The following is a 26,176-nucleotide window of genomic DNA, read 5'->3' on the forward strand; positions in this document are numbered from 1 at the left end:
GGTGTAGCTGATGTGATATATAAGTTTTGGTATCCTACTCTCAGAAGTTATTGAACAGCTCACATTGACACAAAGAGACCCCCCTCACGGCAATGAAAATGAATAAAATTGAGTATACAGCAGTAATTAAGTTTTTATTTCTTGAAGGAAACTCGGCGAAGAACATTGAAGAAAGGCTTTCAGCAGTTTATGGGAAGTCTTCCCCTTCATCTGCTACCATCAAACGATGGGTCAATGCATTTAAGCATGGTAGAGTGAGTCTTGAAGATGACCCCCGTCCAGGTCGCCCAACAACAAACACTAGTCAGGAAAACATTGACCGAGTGCATAGACTTGTGCTGGAAAATCGTCGAATCACACTCCACGAGTTAGAGGAGACCACAGGCATATCACACGGATCCATCGAGACAATTCTTCATGAACATCTCGTCATGTCTAATGTGTGCGCAAGATGGGTGCCAAGAATGCTTACAGACGAAATGAAGCAAACAAGGGTCACCATAAGCAACTCCATGCTAACCAGATACAACAAGAATCCAGAAGATTTTCACTTTAGGCTAGTAACCTGTGATGAAACATGGATCCACCACTATGATCCCGAGAGCAAACAAGAATCCATGGAATGGAAACATGTCACTTCTCCCAGGACCTAAAAGTTCAGAGCCTCCAGATCAATGCAGAAGGTAACGGCGACAGTCTTCTGGGATAGCAAAGGCGTCATCCACATAGATTACGTACCAAAAGGAAGAACAATGAATGGGGAATATTACGCTTGTTGAGGCAAGTGTGACAGTTAATCAAGGAGAAGCGCCGGGGAAGATCAGACGTGGTATTCTTCTACATCAAGACAATGCTCCAGTACACACCTCTCGCGTTGCAGCCGCTGCTGTCCAGGAATGCGGGTACGAAATCTAGCCGCATCCCCCCTACTCTCCAGACCTGGCACCAAGTGATTACCATCTGTTCCCAAATCTCAAGAAACACTTGCGTGGTCATAGATTTCAAGATGATAATGAGCTTATTGCTGCTACTGTGGCTTGGTTTGAGGACCAAAATGGCGCCTTCTACAGAGATGGCTTCAGTGCCTGGCAGAAAAGATGGAACAAGTATCTTGACTCACAAGGGGACTATGTTGAAAAGTAAATGTGGTTCATACCAATATTTTGTGTTTTTCTATGCAAGGCTCAAAACTTATTAACATCCCCTCGTATTTCTAACCTTGACTTTCGCCACTGACGCTCTGCTTTACGGCGATATAGTTTTGCATTTCGCACTACCTCAGAGTACCAGGGAGATGATGTTTCAGGGTTGACATTTTCCACAGCAACAGGAGCATGCGTATTGTTCGTTCAACAATACTTGCCCAATAACTTATTAATGACAGATAATGCATGCAATACTGTATCCAAGAAAAGAAAGGTAAAGTGCTCTGTTGTTCCCTAGCCGGAGTCAGTTATACACTCAGGCTAGTTCAAATGTTCAAATACTGCCAGCATAACACAGCCTGTTCTCCTACACTGTTTCAGCGGAAATATATGGAACCAGAGACCATATAATAAATATTACATTATTATATGGTCTCTGATGGAATCTGTTATCTGTTTCACAAACAAGACTAGTAATAAAGAAAGTAATAATAAAGAAATACTAGAAAGTAATAAAGATAATATTTATTCTTCATATTTGATTAAAATCATCTGGAAGTAGATGTCTGGAGTTTGATGTTAGTACTTACAGAGCATATAGCAATCATTTCATAGAATACACTCACACACATACACACACCAACATTCTCTCCTCTTTTTTTTCAATTCCATGGCTAACATAATTTTACAGAAACACACACATACATTAATATGCCAAGGGACACACAAACACTTCCCCACATCATGTTGAAATTTACATCCAAGATGTACTTGTGATTCAGACAGCATGTCCCCTCATTCTTGTCCTAAGAGGTGACTGCATGGCTTAAATGGCATCAATTTGTGACATAGTTGATTGCATGTCATCCTATTCCAATTGCCTAGGTTGATGATGACATCAGTCACTAGATTGTCTGGCTCATGGGTATCATGGTTATTGAAGTCTTCATCGTTTACTCAAGGGAGGTGAGAGTAGCAAAGTAGAAGTTTTCTTGGTCCTGTTCAGAGGTGGGGGCATTGAACAAATAAAACACACAACTAGTTGATACTAGCTTGACATGAAAGACAACATATATGTAACCTTTAATTTTATTGAATACAAAAAAAAACACAAAAAGTATCAGCAGAAATACTGCTGATAGTATGCAAATTAAATCTCCATTACAATTTAACTGAGATATACATCCATAGTGTGATCGAGTGAGTGAGTGAATATGGTTTTACACATCTTCAGCAATATTACAGCAATATCATAGCAGGGGCTCCAATAGCTGAAATGGACATAAACAGTCAGTCGGTTGTTTAACACAACTCTTCACAATATTCATGCTATATCTTAGTGTCCTGGGAAAGTTTAAGGCAAACCAATGGTAGATGTTATTAGCAGCAGTCCAGCCATTGGGTACGATCATCCTCATCTGTGAGCTGGACTGAAGATCCAGCCTGGTAACAGTATACATTGCTGGGATCCATAATTCACATAGGAGAATAGAGCAAGATTATCAACACTACTAAGATCCATATCAATACAGTCAACACATGTACTATTTTCATAAACTGATTATACTGTTAGTTCTCTTGTATGTATATATAATATATCTAAAGATCATGGAAGCCATCACATACCAACAAACATTAATATTACCACAAAGCATACAGGCAGGACAAATAACGACTGTGTGTGGAATTAAGTACAGGTCATAAGTTCTCAATCTGTTGTGGATTCACATATGTTCCAAACTGTCAATCCCTTCACATGTTTTGGTTATCTGTCTTTTCATGAAAATTCATGATCTTCCTCCTCAGTACATATGTTAATGACAGGCAGCGTGACAAAATCCACTATGAACCCAAGCAGGACTAAATAAGGTTCTACACTGTACCCTGATATACCATCTCTGCAGTATTCTGCAAGACTGCTAAAGATTCAATGTCGTACTCACAATCCAGTCGTGCAGAATTCTGCACGGAAGTTATATCTGAGGCGCACAGTACAATGCACCATGAAGGTGGTTATAAAGAGAATAATGCTGACAGAACATGAAGGTACAATTAATGCTACATTTAGCAGGCTTGTAGTTGACTCGATTGGGAGTCATACAAACCAGGGGTTGACAGACAGAAAAACAATCAATGCAGGTCATTCACTGACCTTGACTAGTCAACAAAGGCATGAGATAAATGAACATGACTGTAACACAGTTCCATTAAACAGACTTACAGCACCTGTAGCAGTAGATAATATAGGTTGACTGAGTAAAATGGTTATTAAACATTTGCTTGTAACACTGATGAACCAGTTTGGTTCCCCACACGGGGACAGTATGAATCCATTTCAGCAGCCCTTGCCATGATATTGTTTGAATAATGCTACAGAGGCATAAAACCTGGATACTCATTACCTTTGGAGACTTCTGGCCAATACTGCAATGCTTGTATTACATACAGAGTGAGGTACATATTTTTTGTTGAATAAGAAAATTTCATTGATGGTTGCTATCACACGTGGAGCCTTTATATCTGTACAGCTTTATATCAGAAGTTATCAGTACGATGGCATAGATAGTGACAGATAAGATGAGTTATAGAATTTGATGGATATGAGGTGATATCTGTGCATCTTTATATATCTGATGAATATGAGGTGATATCTGTATGTCGGCAGGATGGATGGAGAGAGCTGGTCCTGCCACTAGTGAAGTCTGTTTCTGGTAGTTGATAAACGTGCTCGCGACCCCGAGGTCTGATTTAGATGGTTGTATCTGTGCTGTTCTTCCTGAATACAGAAATAGACCTCTTTGTTACCATGGACACAGATACTGCATATTTCACATGAGATACAAAAAGACACAGGTAACAGGGGTTGATACAGCTTTTTGAGAAAGATGGGGTTTGGTCTGTACACATTTGATAAAGTGGGGTGCATACTTATTTTTCACCCATTTTCACAAGAGTTTTTAAATGGCCTTTAATAAAATCTCAAGACAAAAGGTGGAGGGGTGTTGCACACCCCTACAACCCCACTCTGGGTCATATCCATCGCTTCAGCCACAGGTAAACTGTAGCAAATGGGTTTTGCAGCTTAGAGAAAATGACAGTCTTCTTACATGCGAGCGAAGTGAGCAAAGGTTGGCAACGTACTTTCCTTGCTTCGGTTTGAAAAATATTTTTCATGTCAAAATACAATATCGCCACCATCAAAGGTATGTACCCATTTCTTCACTTGGTTGCTTTCTCACATTTCCAACCCCATGTTGAACAATTACTCACGTGAAATATTTTTTATTCAACATTCCAAGCGCAACTGGTGGTATATCAGACCTTGCTTCGTCTCCATTTCCCCTTCCAGCTTCCAGTTCAATGAAGTGAAGGAACAGGAGGGTATTATTTCATATGGGACACATACAGTTGCCAACCCTGCTTACTTCGCCAATTATGCCAGGAGTGTTTTTATGTAGAATAAATGTTATGAAAATTCTAACAATAGCGACTACGATCAGACAAATAAACTCCAACAGGTTCATGATAAAATTAGGCAATATGCATATGGTATTTCTTTTTAATTTCTGCTTATTCTTGTTCCGTCACTCCATTCAACCAGAAGCTGACAGAGGTAATGGAGGCGAAGAACGATCTGAATATAATGAGTGGCGCTTAAAATGTCGAATAAAAAATATTTCACGTGAGTAATTATTAAACATGGGGTACAAAATCTGAGAGCACAACCAAGTGAGGAAATGTGAGTGTACCTTTGATGGTGGCAATACTGTATTTTGACATGAAAAATATTTTTCAATCAGAGGCGAGTGAAGTACGTTGCCCTCCTTTGCTCGATTCGCTTGCATATAAGAAGACTTGTCATATTCTCTATGCTGCACAAACCCATTTGTGCTACAGTTTGCCTGTGCTTCACCACACAACTTACAAAACACAGCAACATCCAATTTCATCAAGTTAGACAAAAGGAAAGGCAGTGTGATGGAAGCCATATTCAAATCTACAGTTTTCTTTAACCTCAAACAGATTCATGTCTCTCCTCTTCAAGCACAGATATATGAACATTGTGTAATTAATAAAATCATAAAAGAATTTCACTATGTATGTTTAAAGTTTGAGAAAGTGACAGAAAAGACTAAGACGTTCAGAAGTAGGGGTTAGACGTGGGTAGATGTGAAAGTCTCATTTTACAATAGTCACATCAGCAGGTGTGTAAATCTGTGTCTGGTGTGTAAATCTTCCCTCTACCTTTCAGTAGTCATGATATATTCACACACAGAATGCGTGATACGTTATGGGTTATAACATGTAATGGTGAATCTGTCATACTGCATATTAATACAGTATGTTACTAGAGTTTGAGAGAGTACAGTGAGAATAGACTATTCCTGATATAGCGGTATCAGCAGTGTAAACAACTACTGATACAAACACACTGTCCTGTAGGCATCCATGAAACTAGCACCACCACTGGTCCAGTAAACTGTAAAGCTCTTACGCCACAACACTTAAACACTTTAGGCCAGTAAGTAACTTATAATCACCACCACCCACATTCCCCCCCCAACCCCCACCCCCATTACACCATAAGGCTCTTCTGCTCCAAGACACTTGACAATGACATCCAGTGAATTAAGTCCCTGTGACTGACCTCATAGTTGCATTGTCAATTAACCATATTCTAATGTGGGTCATTGCCATTTAAATCAGACCCTCTCTGGACATCATATAGCAACATGAGAGAGACCTCTGCAAACTCTGATCAACCAATGAAATGATATTAATTTAACATTAGCAAATCAGAAGGCAGCTCTCTCAAGCTAGTTTAACTCTGTACACTTCCATTTGAGAGTTGTTTGTTTTGACAAAACAATACTTATTCAGAATGTGGTGTACATTAAATTCCGAATTATTTACCATATGGTCAAGATTTTTGTCAGGACATAGGCTATGAAATGAGTCTTCCATTTCAATTTTTTAAGCCACAGAAGTAATCTTTCCTGATCTGTTTCATTGTATGAAAGGTTGTTCTGATTTAAATAGGTTGTCCTCAGGTCCTTGCCTGATGGTAGCAAGCACTTAGTTATGATTTTAGTGAGACTGGACCCAGGTTCTTCATAGGAAGACAAAAAAAAGTTGTGAGGGGGACATATTCTTCACAGCTTCCTCACTGAGAGCCACACTGGTTGTCTTGACCAAGTCAGTCAACACCCAGTAGGGGTGGGTATTCAATTTCATACTGTGATATATTGCAATGTGACAGCATATATTGCAATATGTACTGCAATGCATTGTAAGATTTTTGTAAACAAAAAACTACTTATAATTGAGTTAATGCTTGCATTATAAAGCAAAAACAAAATCACTGTTTGATTAAATTTGATAAAAACTTTTAATAATGACAAAATAAAAATGTAAATAATATCTGAAACAACTATGAAACAAAGAAAAGAACAGCTTAGACAACGGAAATATGCGAACATTTCCAAGTGTTACCAAATTTTCCGAATTCATGTCGAAAGACCAGTTTTGATAAGCGTATCATTTCATGTCTCAAATGGTAAACACTGGTAAACAGGCTACACAGCACATCCCTACCACCCAGCTCATTCAGACACCTTGTGCAACCAGTATAGGTTGCTGGGCATCTGTTCTAATCAGCAGGTTTGATCAAATACAATAACCAAAAGCTGTGAGTGTTTGTTGTGAGATTAAGCTGTTAGAGTGTTTTGTGTATTAGCGCTAGTTCTGGATGATGGCTAATGTTAGCTACCAATAAAGTTACATCAAATATGTCTGGAATCTCCGCTCACCTCTCACTTGCCAAAATGGTCCTGCTAAAAGTAAGGTGAGCATATTTATCCTCTTCCTCTCATGTACTTGATTATCAAGTACTTGGGGTAACAGTACAATACTGTGAAGGGCACAACTGTATTAGAACTAAATTTAATTTAAATTAAACTAATTAAAATTAAACTAATTAAAATATCATTCCTGTTGTTTCTTTATATATAAATTCTGCAATATTCCAGCTACATAACAAAGGTATGTAAATACACAAATCTGGACCAGACAATCTGATGATTAACACCCTGACCATCAATCTCCATAATCAGGATATGATAACAAGTTGACCACCCAATCTTGTTGGCAGCTTCTAAACAACAAACATGTTTCCGAAAGCCAAGTTTATCCCACATCAATCCTGGTATTACACCTCAGGTAATGTTGGAGTGTAAACATTGTGGGTGCACATACCTGGTTCTGAATGAGCCTCTGGTAGGACTGGGGTGGCACCTGAGTAGGCACCTGGGGCAGGGGTCTCCCGGCCATCCTTGACTGTCCTGGCTCTCGCTGGACAGTGTAATTCCTGGGAGGGAGTCCAGGGCTGGACGCGCCACTCTGCCTCTGCACATCATAAACATACACTTTAACATCCATGAACTTGTAAACAGCATTAACGCATGATAGACGTTCAGCATGAATCTCCCTTTAAACAGGCCATGACCTGGTATCAATATATGTTTTGTAAGTAACAAAGTTTTTATTATTCCTTTGACATAACAAATTTATTTTAGTTTGTTAATGAATTCTCCATGCGGATACCAGACATGTGACTGACAGAGCACCTACCGTTGACCTTGATGGTGAAGCGTCAGGGTCAAGGACAAAGTACATGCGGTTGGAATCGTCCATAAGGTCCATGTAGTCACAATCACCACTCTGTAAGACAGCATAATCAGGGATGGGTGGGGAGAGCTAGAGGTGGGGAGGGATATGGAGGTGGGGAAGATGGGAGGGAACGCATTATGTAGTAAAGCATAACAAGAGTTCACCTTAATGGTTACTAGTTTACAGAACTTGAGGAACAAAGCAGTTTCTAAACTATGCATGTTGTATATGTATTAAGAGAATATTACATTGTTTTCAAATGCACACCTTTATTTAGTTGGTTCACAAAAGCTCTGGCCGAAAAGCAGCATGTCAGAAAAATGTTAGTACTGCCACTACACCACACTAAAGGCACACGATGACAGGTGTCAACCAAGTTAGTGAACCTAACCACCTAAATCTGCTAGTCCCGTCAAATGACGATTATGGGTTCTTGAAGATCAATTCTATCCTGGATCTTCACATGAAGACTCACAAAACAAGTAATGTGTGTTTGTTCCAGACATTTCGTCCTCTCCAATGACATGCAGTTTGTCAGTGTCATTTATATCAACTGAACCACCTAATCAGTACTACAATCCATCAACATGACTGATTCATAATAATAATAATCAAAATCTTGCACAATACACTGATAAGTATGCACAAACTGTACGTGTAAGACCAATGATTAGGAACCATTTTTCCCAGCGTAACATATAAAATAAGACAGGTTTGTCTCCATTGTTACCTGTCCGCATGGGTCTGTTAGTAGTCCCTTCCAGTTGGAGATGTGATGCTGCAACATATAAGAAGGGTGTTATATCACATGCCAACATTGTCCCTGAAGCACACTTTCATAGTACTACATAAGCTTGCAACATTATCATATTACATGGGCCTCCATCACACCACTGTCTTATTACATGGGCCCCCATTGCACTATCATCATATTACATGGGCCTTCACACCATTGTCATATTACATGACCATAATATTACATGGGCCCCCAACCACATCATAACCCTACAGGGTCCTTCATTGCACTATCATCACATTACAAGGCCCCCATCACATTACATGGCCCCCATCACATTACATAGGCCTACACAACACCACTGTCTTATTACATGGGCCTTAATCACTCTACCATCATACAACATGGGACTTCAACACATTACCATCAGATTTGGTTCTACATATACAGTGTATAAAATAAGCCCAAATCCCACCCACCCAGTAACTTAACGATGTTACCAGCACAAAATGGATTTAACCAGACCAGACACCAAGAATTCACTCAGATGTATGGAACATGGAAAATTTGAACCAGACTGTCTGGTTGGCTAGCTGTAAATTTAGACCATCCATTAGATGGACCAATCTCGACTGTCTCCGGTGGTTGGATGGGGATTACTTCATTCACAGGCACATCGTATGTAGAATAGTTGTTGAGCACTGAGTACTTACTGTTTTATGGTGCTCGATCATGTCATGTAGTGACCGATGAACTTTGCTTTCTCCAAGAATGATAAATTTTCCATTTCTTAACTGGTCAATCATATAATGGCGCGACCTGTCTTCAGCTCTGTCAACACACAAGTTCAGAAAATTCGGAAATATATCGCTGACTTGTAGCCATTACCACCATGATATCAAGTAAGTCAGATGTGTAAACACTGTAAGACATGATGGGTATCTTGTTGTCATGGAATACAGATATATATACAAGTGCTTACCTGAATGACAAGGTGTAGCCAAAGCGGCTTTCACTGACTCGGATGAGATAGCAGCCAACTGGCATCCCTTTCAACAAAGCCTCGGACTGTCTGTGAAACAAGTGAAGCACAGTGCTCAAAACAATAAGGATAATGTGGCAAGTATCACATATCATGTTACCATCGTTGTAAGGATCACAGATAATGTGGCAAGTGTCACATATCATGTTACCATCGTTGTAAGGATCACAGATAATGTGGCAAGTGTCACATATCATGTTACCATCGTTGTAAGGATCACAGATAATGTGGCAAGTGTCACATATCATGTTACCATCGTTGTAAGGATCACAGATAATGTGGCAAGTGTCACAGGTTATGTTTCAAGTATCACACTTGTGACTATTACGTATCAAAATACCATGGTTGTAAGGATCACAGATTATGTGGCAAGTATCACATATGTGGCAAGTATCACACATGTGACTATCACATATTATTTTACCATGGTTGAAAGACTCACAGATGTGGTGAGTATCACATATGTGGCAAGTATCACACATCATGTTGCAAGTATCACTCATGTGGCTGTCACATTTTATTGTACCATGGTTGGAAGCATTACAGATGATGTGGCAAGTATCAAACATTTGCAAATATCACATAATTTCTGTGGCTGTACCATATTATTTTACCAAGGTTGAAAGGATCACAGATGATGTTTCGAGCATCATAGATTATGTGTCAAGTATTACACATCATGTGACAAGCATCACACATTATGTGGCGAGTATCAAACATTATGGTGGCAAGTATCACACATCATGGGGCTATAAGATATTTTTTACCATGGTTGGACTGCAGATGACACAAAATGCCACATAAAGTAAGAGCATAAACACAAGTCTTACTTCCTGGAGATGATGCCGTGAAACCATGGGGCAAACTTTCCAGACTGTGGCTCCACGACATTCTCGGTCTGAGTAGACTGGAACCAGATAGTGGCCGCCTTCCGCCCAGGGGCACCAAACTTGTTGCGATTAGAGGCATCAGCTTTGAAATCATCATCCAAAATTTCATCGTCTTCATCATCAGCATCATCATCCATCTGGAAATCAGTTTATCAATGTGTAGATTTGTGTGATGGAGGTAGTGTAGTTCACTGATCTCATAGTTGCCAGGCAACTACTACATGCAGCAACATGGTGAGTGAGTGTTAAAATGTGAGACATTGTCATTGGACAAACGACTCTCTCTTACAAGGATGAAATTCATTCCTTAAAATACCTAACTGTGGACTGTCAGCATTATCAAGGATACATCTAAAGAATATTAAAGACAAGCTTCACACTTTACCCACCCCAGTCCCACATGATACGGTGTGCTTCTCTGGCTGGAGGTAGCTGTTTATGGAACCAGTTGGAGAGTGAAGTGGCACAGCAGGCGGCTGAAGTTGATTATTCTTTTTCTTGTCTGAAACACAAATATGAAGGTCACAGGAGCCATATTCTTGGGACTATAACCAACCTTAAGATGCAGTTATACTCCACAACAACCTTACAACAGAATCATACGCCACACCAACCTTGTAACAGAACTATACTCCACACCAACCTTACAACACAATTAGACAGACAGACAGACAGACATCTAATCTCACTGATCACGCTGACATCAGCTGATTGCATAATGTGTATAAGATTGTTTAGTGTTGGATGCTGACTTAAATATTTCAGTTATATTCCCTACCTACCCTTTGGTTTGTTGACATCCTCCTGTCTGATGCGCTCATGGTTCAGGCTGCATGTCACACACAACTGCTCAATCTGTTGAAGGAGGCCCTCCACTAGACGCCGCTGTTCTACTGCTGCTTGACGTAGACGTTCAGCATGGCGACGTGCCACAAACCCTCGTGCAACTGTAGAAATACAATTATAACACTGTAACAAGTGAATATAAGTTTTAGCACAGTTCACAATTTGTCCAGTGATAGAGAATCTGCTGACAAAGTTACACAAACTGTTCTTGATTCATTTCTCTTCACTGCTATCTTGTTCAGTATATTGCTCAAGTATAAAGAGAGGGAGTAGGGTAGCCTAGTGATTAAAGCATCTGTTGTGATGCCAAAGACCTGGCTCACCACAGGGATATAGTGCGTGAAGGCCATTTCTGGTGCCTCCCCACCAGAAACATTGCTAAAATGCGAGTAAAACTCATTTATTCACTCAAGAATATATATACATATTCACATCTAGTCTGTATTATCTATCTGAAGACAGAGCAAGAATGAACGCTGAGAAATCATGTTTAAGAAAGAAAGACACATTTTCATCTCTCTACATGCATTCCTCTAGGCACTCTACTCACGTTTCTGCAGCATCACGGCTGACACTCCCATGCGCTGCAGGATATCGGCCAGCTGCTCGATGTGCCAGTACTTCATGAACACCTTTGTCTTCCTAAACACATGTATATAGCGAGTCATTAAATTATTTGTGTAAATGGCTACTCATCTGCAAGTCTTGTCCTCATGTGTATCCATAGCAACAAACATCTATACATTATAATACAACCAAACACAATACAAGCATTAAAGCAGAAGGAAACAACATGCATTCTGGTAACACGACCTGAGTTGCCTGTTTGATGCCAGAAGAAATTCACAAACCTTACTTTGCAATGAATTTACCCTCTATTACAACATTACAAATACTAAGTGTTTTCTATCCAACACAGTATAGAATTTAACAGTTCCTCATATTTGCTAAAAGTTTAAAGAGCGAAGTTCCCAGTAAGTACATGTGTACTAACCCAACATGCCAGCCCTTGAGGCCGCTTGCCTGGAGAATCTTCCTGCAGTTTTCAGATGACCCCTTAAGTTTGTGCTGACACAGCAGAATCTTGTACCTATGACACAAAGGTTCACATGTGACGTACACTGTAGTGACACTTCTAAAAAAGTACACAACATCATCCACTTTTACTGGCTTTTTTAATGGCCAATATTTTTGGCTAAGACCTTCACAGACAGGAAAAATAGAGACAGAAAATAAATATGTAAAAGACTGTCATGACAAAGAGTGAGTGGGTGAGTTTAGATTTATGCCACACTCAGCAGTATTTCATCTATACGGTGACAATCCGTAAATGATCGAGTCTGGACCAGACAATCCAGTGATCAACAGGATGACCATCGAGCTATGCAGTTGGGATACTATTACGTGTGTGAACCAAGTCAGCGAACCTGACGACCCTTGTCTGTTAGTAGCCTCTTATGACAAGCATGGATTACTGAAGATCGACTCTAACCTGGGTTGTCATGACAAAGAGATAAGAGCATACTTGTCAACAAATTCCTGGAACACAGGCCTCACTGCGAAGCCCTCCCTTCGGATCTTTGTCGTCTCCAACATGCCAGTGTACAGCAGCTACAACATGCACAGCAAATACATCACCACTCCATGTACAACACATGCATTGCTACAACAAATGAGTCTTTTCAACAAATGCATTGCTGCAACATATGAATTCCCACATCACATGCACCCCTACAACACATGCATCGCTACAACACATGCATTACTACAACACATACTTAGCTACAACACTTGCATCATAACCATATGCATCGCATGTACCACAATGATACACCATCTTTTCAACATGTCAAATCTGCCTACCTGCAGTATGTTGTACACATTATGACTGTCTATTTGCCTACCTGAACTATGCTGTACACATTATGACTGTCTGTCTACCTGGACTATGTTGTACACACTATGACTGTCTGCCTACCCGGACGATTTGTACACATGATAACTGTCTATCTGCCTACCTGGAGTGTGTTGTACACATTATGACTGTCTGCCTACATACACTATGTTGTACACATTATGACTGTCTGTCTACCTTGACGATGGTATACACATTATGACTGTCTGTCTACCTGGACAATGTTGTACACATTATGACTGTCTGTCTACCTGGACGATGTTGTACATACACATTATGACTGTCTGTCTACCTGGACTATGTTGTACACATTATGACTGTCTGTCTACCTGGACGATGTTGTACACATTATGACTGTCTGTCTACCTGGACGATGTTGTACATACACATTATGACTTTCTGCCTACCTGGACGATGTTGTACACATTATGACTCTCTATCTGCCTACCTGGACTATGTTGTACACATTATGACTGTCTGTCTACCTTGACGATGGTATACCCATACACATTATGACTGTCTGTCTACCTGGACGATGTTCTACACATTATGACTGTCTGTCTACCTGGACAATGTTGTACACATTATGACTGTCTGTCTACCTGGACGATGTTGTACATACACATTATGACTGTCTGTCTACCTGGACTATGTTGTACACATTATGACTGTCTGTCTACCTGGACAATGTTGTACACATTATGACTGTCTGTCTACCTGGACGATGTTGTACATACACATTATGACTGTCTGTCTACCTGGACGATGTTGTACACATTATGACTGTCTGTCTACCTGGACGATGTTGTACATACACATTATGACTGTCTGTCTACCTGGACAATGTTGTACACATTATGACTGTCTGTCTACCTGGACGATGTTGTACATACACATTATGACTGTCTGTCTACCTGGACTATGTTGTACACATTATGACTGTCTGTCTACCTGGACAATGTTGTACACATTATGACTGTCTGTCTACCTGGACGATGTTGTACATACACATTATGACTGTCTGCCTACCTGGACTATGTTGTACACATTATGACTGTCTGTCTACCTGGACGATGGTATACCCATACACATTATGACTGTCTGTCTACCTGGACGATGTTCTACACATTATGACTGCCTGCCTACATGCACTATGTTGTACACATTATGACTCTCTGTCTACCTGGACGATGTTCTACACATTATGACTGCCTGCCTACATGGACTATGTTGTACACACTATGACTCTCTGTCTACCTGGACGATGTTGTACATACACATTATGACTGTCTGTCTACCTGGACAATGTTGTACACATTATGACTGTCTGTCTACCTGGACGATGTTGTACATACACATTATGACTGTCTGTCTACCTGGACGATGTTGTACACATTATGACTGTCTGTCTACCTGGACTATGTTGTACATACACATTATGACTGTCTGCCTACCTGGACTATGTACATACACATTATGACTGTCTGTCTACCTGGACGATGGTATACCCATACACATTATGACTGTCTGTCTACCTGGACGATGTTCTACACATTATGACTGCCTGCCTACATGGACTATGTTGTACACATTATGACTGTCTGTCTACCTTGATGATGTTGTACATACACATTATGACTGTCTGCCTACTTGGACTATGTTGTACACATTATGACTGTCTGTCTACCTGGACGATGTTGTACATACACATTATGACTGTCTGTCTACCTGGACAATGTTGTACACATTATGACTGTCTGTCTACCTGGACGATGTTGTACATACACATTATGACTGTCTGTCTACCTGGACAATGTTGTACACATTATGACTGTCTGTCTACCTGGACGATGTTGTACATACACATTATGACTGTCTGTCTACCTGGACGATGTTGTACACATTATGACTGTCTGTCTACCTGGACGATGTTGTACATACACATTATGACTGTCTGCCTACCTGGACAATGTTGTACACATTATGACTGTCTGTCTACCTGGACGATGGTATACCCATACACATTATGACTGTCTGTCTACCTGGACGATGTTCTACACATTATGACTGCCTGCCTACATGGACTATGTTGTACACATTATGACTCTCTGTCTACCTGGACGATGTTGTACATACACATTATGACTGTCTGTCTACCTGGACAATGTTGTACACATTATGACTGTCTGTCTACCTGGACGATGTTGTACATACACATTATGACTCTCTGTCTACCTGGACAATGTTGTACACATTATGACTGTCTGTCTACCTGGACGATGTTGTACATACACATTATGACTGTCTGTCTACCTGGACGATGTTGTACACATTATGACTGTCTGTCTACCTGGACGATGTTGTACATACACATTATGACTGTCTGTCTACCTGGACTATGTACATACACATTATGACTGTCTGTCTACCTTGACGATGGTATACCCATACACATTATGACTGTCTGTCTACCTGGACGATGTTCTACACATTATGACTGCCTGCCTACATGGACGATGTTGTACACATTATGACTCTCTGTCTACCTTGATGATGTTGTACATACACATTATGACTGTCTGCCTACTTGGACTATGTTGTACACATTATGACTGTGTGTCTACCTGGACGATGTTGTACATACACATTATGACTGTCTGTCTACCTGGACAATGTTGTACACATTATGACTGTCTGTCTACCTGGACGATGTTGTACATACACATTATGACTGTCTGTCTACCTGGACAATGTTGTACACATTATGACTGTCTGTCTACCTGGACGATGTTGTATATACACATTATGACTGTCTGTCTACCTGGACGATGTTGTACACACTATGACTGTCTGTCTACCTGGACGATGTTGTACATACACATTATGACTGTCTGCCTACCTGGACTATGTTGTACACATTATGACTGTCTGTCTACCTGGACGATGTTGTACACATTATGACTGTCTGTCTACCTTGACGATGGTATACCCATACACATTATGACTGTCTGTCTACCTGGACGATGTTCTACACATTATGACTGCCTGCCTACATGGACTATGTTGTACACATCATGACTCTCTGTCTACCTGGACGATGTTGTAAATACACATTATGACTGTCTGTCTACCTTGACGATGGTATACCCATACACATTATGACTGTCTGTCTACCTGGACGATGTTCTACACATTATGACTGTCTGTCTACCTGGACTATGTTGTACATACACATTATGACTGTCTGCCTACCTGGACTATGTACATACACATTATGACTGTCTGTCTACCTGGACGATGGTATACCCATACACATTATGACTGTCTGTCTACCTGGACGATGTTCTACACATTATGACTGCCTGCCTACATGGACTATGTTGTACACATTATGACTCTCTGTCTACCTGGACGATGTTGTACATACACATTATGACTGTCTGTCTACCTGGACAATGTTGTACACATTATGACTGTCTGTCTACCTGGACGATGTTGTACATACACATTATGACTGTCTGTCTACCTGGACAATGTTGTACACATTATGACTGTCTGTCTACCTGGACGATGTTGTACATACACATTATGACTGTCTGTCTACCTGGACAATGTTGTACACATTATGACTGTCTGTCTACCTGGACGATGTTGTACATACACATTATGACTGTCTGTCTACCTGGACAGTGTTGTACACATTATGACTGTCTGTCTACCTGGACGATGTTGTACATACACATTATGACTGTCTACCTGGACAATGTTGTACACATTATGACTGTCTGTCTACCTGGACGATGTTGTACATACACATTATGACTGTCTGTCTACCTGGACAATGTTGTACACATTATGACTGTCTGTCTACCTGGAAGATGTTGTACATACACATTATGACTGTCTGTCTACCTGGACAATGTTGTACACATTATGACTGTCTGTCTACCTGGAAGATGTTGTACATACACATTATGACTGTCTGTCTACCTGGACAACGTTGTACACATTATGACTGTCTGTCTACCTGGACGATGTTGTACATACACATTATGACTGTCTGCCTACCTGGACTATGTACATACACATTATGACTGTCTGTCTACCTTGACGATGGTATACCCATACACATTATGACTCTCTGTCTACCTGGACGATGTTCTACACATTATGACTGCCTGCCTACATGGACTATGTTGTACACATTATGACTCTCTGTCTACCTTGATGATGTTGTACATACACATTATGACTGTCTGCCTACTTGGACTATGTTGTACACATTATGACTGTCTGTCTACCTGGACGATGTTGTACATACACATTATGACTGTCTGTCTACCTGGACTATGTTGTACACATTATGACTGTCTGTCTACCTTGACAATGGTATACCCATACACATTATGACTGTCTGTCTACCTGGACGATGTTCTACACATTATGACTGTCTGTCTACCTGGACGATGTTGTACATACACATTATGACTGCCTGCCTACATGGACTATGTTGTACACATTATGACTCTCTGTCTACCTTGATGATGTTGTACATACACATTATGACTGTCTGCCTACTTGGACTATGTTGTATACATTATGACTGTCTATCTATCCATAGATATTGATATATAATATTTATATAGTGCACATATCCACGCACCAGTGCATGCTCAAGGCACTGATATTTTGCCCTAGATCACTGGATGTCAATCTCAACACCACATCATATTTCAATCTCAACTCCCTGGGGAGTATACAACTCTTCCTGACACTTGAGACACCAAGTTTATTGAGGCTCTCTCATCCTAACGAGGTACCCATGCACAGCTGGGTGGACTGGGACACAGTCACAGTACTTTGTCCAAGTTCACTGCACGGTGCTGTACCCGCAACTGGGTGTTTGCACACATTCATGTGGCACCATCTGGTCATATACCAACGGATTCGTGGGTTCTTTTAAGTGCACAGGGTTGTGTACTGTACACTAGGCCTTGTGACAACACTGAAAGAGTCTGCGCACATAGTTGGACTATGACGTAATTACATTATGACTGTCTGTCTGTCCATAGTCCTACCTGGATTATGTGATACACATTATGACTGTCTGCCTACCTGGGCCAGAATGTATTCATCCATGAACTGTTCAGGCTTCTTGACATGATTGGGTTTGAGGCAGCGGACAAACACCGGTGTCGATGACTGCATCCTCTCCATCAGGATACTGAGTGATTTCTGCAGGTGAATGAGACAACCATGGTAAGAATTTGTCTTTGACATTATCCTGCTCCCATCAAAGCCTCAAATACAATCAACTGGTTTATGGTGAAATCAGGGCCAATTGTTTACAGAGCAGCTTATATTTTCAGGGTCATCACAAATTTGTCAGAATGCCAAACTGAAACTGTTCCGATTAAATGTTACACCTTTAAATCAACTATCTAAATGTCAAAAATTATTATTGCCAAGAAACAAATTTTCTGTAAACAAAGATTTGGATTTACAAATCAAAAGGGTGAGTTTGGTTATAGAGTCAAATATTTTGTGAAGGTCATTTCAATATTGGACTGGCTTTTGGTGATGATTCTGTATAATCTATGCCCATCTTAATACCTGACTCTCGGGGAAATCCCTTACCTTGAACTGTGCTCCTACAGTCACCTTTCGCTTGGCTCGAATCTTGTCCGGATTTATTTTCCTCAACTGGAACCAAGTTGACTTTACATAAGAGATTGTAAGTTTTGCTGCTTCATAATCAGTGTATAACACTGTATTGCTAGTAGTTAATATATAACAGCAATACTCCTATGTCTTGCTTGTCAGTAGTAGTTATATAATAGAAACTGTTAATTATCTACTTGTTTGGGCAATATGCTAAAATTCTCATCCAGCTTGGTTTGTGTTCTTGAGGGACATTTTACCACAGAGGTTATTATGCCACATCAAACTGAGACCCTGGTATATGCCTGTAGGATGAAGGTGACACATTAAGGACAAATCAAGGTACTGAATGTCCTTGATCCATGTTCCCTGCTATACAAGACACAGGTCTGATTGTCCTTGCCAACTACACCTGTATTGATCAAGTCAAGGATCCAAGTGTTCTAGTTAGGACATGATAGTGCTATCTCCTCAACCTGGATTTATGCAGCTATTTACTGCAGAGTCTAGTCTGACATGTAGACGTTATGAGATGTTGATGCATATTGCTGTTTTGCAGTATTCAAGTTGGCACCAGATGTGACTCTGGAATATTATCTGTGAGACACTGTGGCAGATTGGTGTATTGGCAGTGAATTCTCTTCACTGCAGAACTTAGTCAGGTTGGCATTAGATGTGGGAAGTGTATACTGACTTGCTTCTGTGTGATGTTTTCGTGCTACTTGTAATGTAAAACATTAACGTTCCTATAAGTGCAATTATCTATACTGTGTTATGATAATAAATATTCTCTCTTAAAGCCATGATGTGTTCAGTTGTCCTTCAACCCGCAACAAAGAGTGGAAAGAACCTGGGTCAGTAGTACCAGCTTGGCCATTAGAGTTTCCATATAACACCTTTTAAAAATACATAAGACATGGGTCTGACTGTCCTTGCCAACTACACTTGTATTGGTTAAGTCAAGGATGCAAGTGTTCTAGTTAGGACATGATAGTGCTATCTCCTCACCCTGGATGACTTCCTCAAAGTCCGTCCTTGTAGGGACAAGCTGCCAGTCCTGGTAATCTGAGCTGGAGAGGACAACATGACAGATTGTCAGCACGAGATACACATGAATGCAGATTATATTTCCTTTATCATCATGATCTAAATGTACTCGCTGAATATTTCTGTTGCAGTTTAGGTGAATGAAGGCCATTCTTAGAGTGTTCAAATGTACTCGCTGAATATTTCTGTTGCAGTTTAGCTAAATGAAGGCCATTCTTATAGTGTTCAAATGTACTCGCTGAATATTTCTGTTGCAGTTTAGCTAAATGAAGGCCATTCTTAGAGTGTTCAAAGAACAGTAGCTGCTTACCTCTGAAGATGGTCTTGACCAGTGATGTGTTGCTGGATATGAGGATCTCCATGATGCCTGATGGCAGTGTGTCTCGGTTCTTCTCCAACCACTGGGTGACATTATACTCCACCTTCATCAACATACAACACTCACATCAGCATTCAGCTAAACCATGTGATATCATGGTTCACTGGCTGAAAATATTTTATGTTACAACAACATCTACAGTGATACCCATGCAGTTGAGAGAATGGAAACAGTCCTCAGCATGTTGGTTGACATCCCTGTGGCAGGTAAATAAGTGGTTGTCAAAAGACCTATCCCAACAAGCAATGATAGTGTTGATTGAGAATTATCATCACCTGGATAGCATAGTGGTTGACAGAATTATCTAACCTTGTCAATTAACATAACAGTGACAGAGTTATCTATCCTTGCCAGTATAGTGGTTGACAGTGTGGTAAAACAGGGTTTTTTGGCATCTGTAACTCGTCAATGCTTGCATGTACTGATGAGGGTTGCAGCTTGTATGTATTCCGGTTGCGGTGTTGAGTGCTTCGGATGTTTCCTAGTTCAGTAAGTCAGTCCGTCAGTCAGTCCATCAGTTCGTCTCTTGTGGCTAATTGCCACATGTTTTAGCTATCCATTTGAGCATATACTTAGTAAGGAGAGATTGGAGAGGTATGAGCATTGCGGGCTAATCACTGATAGCCTAACTTTCATCATCCGGATAGTTGCTCGGGCTGGTTATATAAGTGCTGTAGCGCCTGTCAGTAATGAGTCCATGACGACCAGTAGCTGGTTGCAGATGAGAGCTCACCACTCCATACGTTCTGTATCAGAACGAAACCCTTTTTCCACCTCCTCTTAATATGTTTGTTTAACAATAAAATTGCTATTGTGAGAGGCAGTTTAGTTCAAACAGAGTGAATGGATTCATTTCAGCCAGCGTGGTGACTCCATGTATTCCATTTCATTTATAAAACATTAGAGGTTAGAGCAAGTAGGAAAGTAAAAGTTGCATGTAGAGTCCGATCTTGTTGGGTTGGAGGATTTTATGCACCTTTATTCGTTTTAACATGTTGCATTGCAAGTATAGCATGATTTAGTTGAGTTGGAATGAGAGTAAGACATCATTCCTAGGCTTCATTTGCAGTTCAACCCTCTCTGTTATTTTGTAGCTGTTAGATGTTTATTGCAGAACCTAGTTGAGTTAGCATCATTTGTGACACAGTTTGTAGCAGTCATGAGTTGTCGCTCCACGTTGACTTGTAGCAGTTAGATGTTACTGCAGGACCTAGTGGAGTTTGCATCAGTGTGATACAGTTTGTAGCAGTCGTCAGTTGTTGTCTCACATTGAGTTGTAGCAGTTAGCTATTTACTGCAGAATCTAGTCTGACATGTAGACTTTATGAGATGTTGATGCATGTTGCTGTTTTGCAGTATTCAAGTTGGCACCAGATGTGACTCTGGAATATTATCTGTGAGACACTGTGGCAGATTGGTGTATTGGCAGTGAACTCTCTTCACTGCAGAACTTAGTCAGGTTGGCATTAGATGTAGAAAGTGTATACTGACTTGCTTCTGTGTGATGTTTTCGTGCTACTCGTAATGTAAAACATTAACGTTCTTATAAGTGCAATTATCTATACTGTGTTATGATAATAAATATTCTCTCTTAAAGCCATGTTGTTTTCAGTTGTCCTTCAACCCGCAACAAAGAGCGGAAAGAACCTGGGTCAGTAGTACCAGCTTGGCCATTAGAGTTTCCTTTTAAAAATACACAACGCAAAGTCCAATGATGGCCAGACTCGTCCCATTACAACAGTAATCTCACATTGTCAGCATAGTTGTTGACGGAGTTATCTCACCTTGCCAGCATAGTGATTGACAGAGAAGTTGACACTGCGACTCTGCTGAGATGCCTCAAAGTTCTTGTTCTTCTTGAAATGTGAAGTGACCTTCTCCACATATGTCTGGTCAGTGCCCTGGTTGAGAGACAGTAATTGGGTACATTGCTTTAAAAGCCTTCTACACCATTTATTGAAATTTTGATAAGTTTCATAATGTTTATTGGAGGAGAAAACTCCCAATCATACTTGTGTGCTTTTGTTTTGACACATTATAGAATTTGTTTCTAAAAGACTACCCAAACACACGTGAATCTCATTATTTTCAGGTCATAGAGAATCCTACAGCTGGAGAAAGATCCCATAACAGGCCAAACCATGAAGATTGGGGTTAGAATTGATCTTCAGTTACCTACAACAAATACTTCCTTCATTCGACACAAATGAACCTTGTTCGATTGGACAGTGAAAGGCTGAATGTTTGTTTCTAATCATGAAACCTTGAGCAGGTTATGACAGAATTCATCAACATTCACTCAAAATAATCATCTGATTCTCACTTCAAAAGAGTTGAAATAAAAAAGACTTCAATAGACCTTGGATGGTACAACCAAAACGTCTCAGCTATCAATTAAACATACCCAAATATTATTTTGTTTTCAGATTTCTTTTCAAATTATGAATAGGCAACATTGAACAAATACTTATCAAAGTCTGCTTTTGAATGGACTACCCCTGCAAAACCTCCAACAACAACATAGTATGTATTCATATATATGTACAGCTGAAAAACAAGTAGGGCAATATATCATTGTGACATTTACAAGTAGCTTGGGTTGGCCTAATGACCCATATGTCTTCCTTGACGAGCCAGTGAGCTTAAAGTAGAAGTGGAACACTTTGGACAGTGAATGATTTTAAACATTACAGACACATAAGAACAGATAAGCCTTTATCTATAACAGTGTAGAAATTGCACCTCTCCACAATGACATAGTTATATCTGTTCTAGTTTGGATTGTATGTGGACCACAAACACTTACCTTAGGGAACATGCTTTCTTCGTCCAAGAGTGCCAGAAGTCCTATCGGCTTGCTCAGAAACATATCCTGAAATACAGGAATATTCATTAACTGCAAGGAATATTTAGCTAAATCAATAACTCATTGGAAGAAATATACAGACACTGAAATGATGTGTGTACATCTGCATACATACCAGAAGGGGCTTGTTGTCCACAAATTGGATCTCCTTCCAGTCGATGCCTTCTCTAATGTATTCCTCTTGCTCCATTTTGAAAATGTGCTGTGGACACACAACAAACAGGCTTTTAGTGGACAGAAATCAGACATGATTCAGCTTTTCGTGGATAGACAACAGAAAGGGTTTCTGTGGACAGGCAATATTTGTGGTGGACCACATCACAGCAGGGACACAAGGACAGTCATAGGACAGAACAGACAAATGGACAGAAAATGGAGGAAAACAGATGACAGACAATTTGAAAAAAGAATGCAGTGGGGATCAAACAGCTTAAACAGAAAACAGAAAGACAAGTATGGAACAGACAGAACAGGTAAAAAGACAAAAACAGACAATGGAAGATATACAACAGCCAAATATCCATGGCCAGACTTCAGTCAGATGGCTGGGATCTGACAGACAATTGGGGACTGGCAAGTCTCACTCAGTGACAGACAATTGGAAACAGACAAAACATTGGGAACAGACAGACATCTGAGACTGATCTACAGTAGTAGAGACTGTAGAGGAAGGAGTTACCTCATTGAAGAAGAACTGCAGCTGCTCATTGGCTAAGTTGATACACGCCTGCTCAAAACTGTTTGTCTCAAAATGCTCAAAGCCAAATATGTCAAGAATACCTGGAATGGAACACACAAGATCATACATCAAATTTCAGTCTAGACATTTCTAATGACTTGTAGTGTCCTTAATAAGTACTGCTATACCTTATACTCACACACAGCAAGGTTCTACGAAACTCACCAATCTCCCGGAGTTCTTCAGAGGGAATATCTTCCTCTGGCGCGAGCAAGCAGTTGATCTTGTTGACTATCCAGCCAAATAGACGTCCGTAGAGTGTCTTGGCCATGGCGTCCCTGGCGTCTGTCAACATGGAATACTGCTGTAAGTAATGACTCTATCAGGATAGTTGCTCTGTACATCCCCCTGTTAAACGTTACACCCTTAATGACAGTTCTCTAACTAGTACCATCCATACAGTTATTCATCAAAATCTACCATCCAGAGTGACGTAATTGTACAAAGCGACATTAGCACTAAGATGACCGTAAATCAGATACCTTACGAGAGACTTAAGGTAAGGTTGCTTTGTACAGCGGCACCCAGTTCTCTAGATTCACCATCCTCCTGCCATTGTCTCACCACCTTCCCTGTCCCAGTCCTGCCCATCACTCATCCACTTTCCCATTGATCTTCATCCCTTGAATCACACCTCATTTCTCATCCCATACCACTGTCATTCACCGCACATCCCTGTCACTCATCCCATCTGTCATCCCATCCCATCAATCCCCATCCCTCCACATGACCCCTCTCTGGTCTGTGTCTACTGTGTGGCTCACCCTCAGCCTGCTGTTTACTGTAGAGCTGCTTCACGTACTCCCCTTTGATGACTGTCACCATGGATGTCAGACATGCCTCCACCTCCTCTGGGTCCACTTGCAGCAGCATCTACACACAGCATCACATCCTTTATCTTACACATGTCTACCCACTGCTGTACAGTGAGATAATTTACAGTCTTAGCACTTCAATTCTAGTCCAATGTGTCTCAGGTTAAGGGACCATTCATAATTTATGGCTGGGGTTTGGGGGTGATTATTTTTATTGAGAAACAACATGTACAATGTGAATGAGCTCCCCACCCCTCTAAAATTCATGAGCAAAGTAAGTGACCCCCACTGATGTACAAAATTGATGACACCTCCCTACCTCTCCAGAACAAAATGGGTTACCTCCCCCTTAAAATCATTTCACCGCTCACCCCCCAACCTGTTAATGGAGTTCTGCAGAGCAAATAGTTACTCCCTTAGAAAGCTAGGTCACCAGGCTCCTGCTAGGTGAGGATTTGTCCATGCTCCAGGCTAATCTCCATGTGGTGTAGTAACTTACTGATGCCACCTTAACAGCTCCATTAGGGTCCAAAACCACTGCCGCATCCTGCTCATTTGAGCCAAATCGGATGTTCCCAAGGTGCAGAACACTGGCTATCACAGTGAACACATCAGTTTGTTCCTAAAACACACAAGGAATACTTGACCCACACATCATAATAATAGCCTTGGAACAAACAAACATGAATGAAACTAATGAGTGTAACTCTGCAAAAGAGTGCAAAAGAGTGTAAGTGAATATGGTTTTTGAGCTGATTTCAGAAATATTACTCAAGAAATGAGCTTCACACATAGCATACATGTAGGAATTGAACCCGAGTCTTTAGCTTGATGAACAAACAGTTTAACATCAAGACTACCCTACCCAACCATAAAACAATTCAATATTGACCATCATTTACATTTTCAAACTTCTTGGGAACACTGATCAAGATTACTTACAGGCTGACCAGAAGTTCATGGTGTGCATATTGGAATAAGGCATTTGATACTGTAAATTAAGGGTGATAATACATATCACCGCTCACTAGTGGTGTGAATTATGACATTTTTTGTTATATTGATTGATTAAGTTATATTGATTTCTAAGATCTATATCGGTAACCAGTCCTTCTGTAGATACTGTTTCCAGCTTGTTGGAATGTTTTCTGTAACAACCCTGCAGCTCTTGTCAAATGTTGATGTATCTATACCTCGTCTGTGAAGCCAACCAGATCCATGGCGTTACACAGTTCCTCGTATCGCCCCTTCAAAAGGCCACTCTTCTGCTGCAGCACCTTGGGGCCATTGGACAGATACCTGTGTGGATGACATTGGTTATATTCTCTCCTTGGTAAATATGGTCAGGCGGTATATTTTAAAAGTTATATCATCTGCTACATATATGAAATGACTACGGGAGCTTACTACCTTTATTGTTACCCAT

At 40.5% G+C, this 26,176-nt stretch overlaps 1 protein-coding gene across 3 annotated transcripts in view; it reads right to left on the reverse strand.

The window, feature by feature from the left end:
* Positions 1 to 1,650: 1,650 nt before the first annotated feature.
* Positions 1,651 to 26,176, reverse strand: part of LOC137277455 (myosin-IIIb-like) — a 33,683-nt gene continuing 9,157 nt past the window's right edge. Inside the window, exons 6-30 of one of the 3 annotated variants that reach the window (XM_067809185.1) lie at positions 25,944 to 26,049; positions 25,250 to 25,372; positions 24,700 to 24,808; positions 24,101 to 24,220; positions 23,876 to 23,976; positions 23,312 to 23,398; positions 23,137 to 23,202; positions 22,115 to 22,231; positions 20,262 to 20,373; positions 19,913 to 19,974; positions 18,881 to 18,946; positions 18,359 to 18,478; positions 12,854 to 12,939; positions 12,323 to 12,418; positions 11,879 to 11,970; positions 11,265 to 11,429; positions 10,872 to 10,984; positions 10,423 to 10,619; positions 9,533 to 9,622; positions 9,264 to 9,381; positions 8,545 to 8,592; positions 7,776 to 7,865; positions 7,401 to 7,550; positions 6,956 to 6,976; positions 1,656 to 3,921 (exon numbers count right to left, since the gene is read on the reverse strand). In XM_067809185.1, the coding sequence (XP_067665286.1) occupies positions 6,959 to 6,976; positions 7,401 to 7,550; positions 7,776 to 7,865; positions 8,545 to 8,592; positions 9,264 to 9,381; positions 9,533 to 9,622; positions 10,423 to 10,619; positions 10,872 to 10,984; positions 11,265 to 11,429; positions 11,879 to 11,970; positions 12,323 to 12,418; positions 12,854 to 12,939; positions 18,359 to 18,478; positions 18,881 to 18,946; positions 19,913 to 19,974; positions 20,262 to 20,373; positions 22,115 to 22,231; positions 23,137 to 23,202; positions 23,312 to 23,398; positions 23,876 to 23,976; positions 24,101 to 24,220; positions 24,700 to 24,808; positions 25,250 to 25,372; positions 25,944 to 26,049 (2,452 nt within the window). In that variant the 3' untranslated portion in view covers positions 1,656 to 3,921; positions 6,956 to 6,958. Of the gene's footprint in view, positions 3,922 to 6,955; positions 6,980 to 7,400; positions 7,551 to 7,775; positions 7,866 to 8,544; positions 8,593 to 9,263; positions 9,382 to 9,532; positions 9,623 to 10,422; positions 10,620 to 10,871; positions 10,985 to 11,264; positions 11,430 to 11,878; positions 11,971 to 12,322; positions 12,419 to 12,853; positions 12,940 to 18,358; positions 18,479 to 18,880; positions 18,947 to 19,912; positions 19,975 to 20,261; positions 20,374 to 22,114; positions 22,232 to 23,136; positions 23,203 to 23,311; positions 23,399 to 23,875; positions 23,977 to 24,100; positions 24,221 to 24,699; positions 24,809 to 25,249; positions 25,373 to 25,943; positions 26,050 to 26,176 lie in introns of all 3 variants that reach the window. The other 2 variants (XM_067809183.1, XM_067809182.1) reach the window with 2 other exon arrangements.

This window comes from Haliotis asinina, chromosome 3 (genome assembly GCF_037392515.1).
Source record: "Haliotis asinina isolate JCU_RB_2024 chromosome 3, JCU_Hal_asi_v2, whole genome shotgun sequence".
Taxonomy (NCBI): Eukaryota; Metazoa; Mollusca; class Gastropoda; order Lepetellida; family Haliotidae; genus Haliotis; species Haliotis asinina.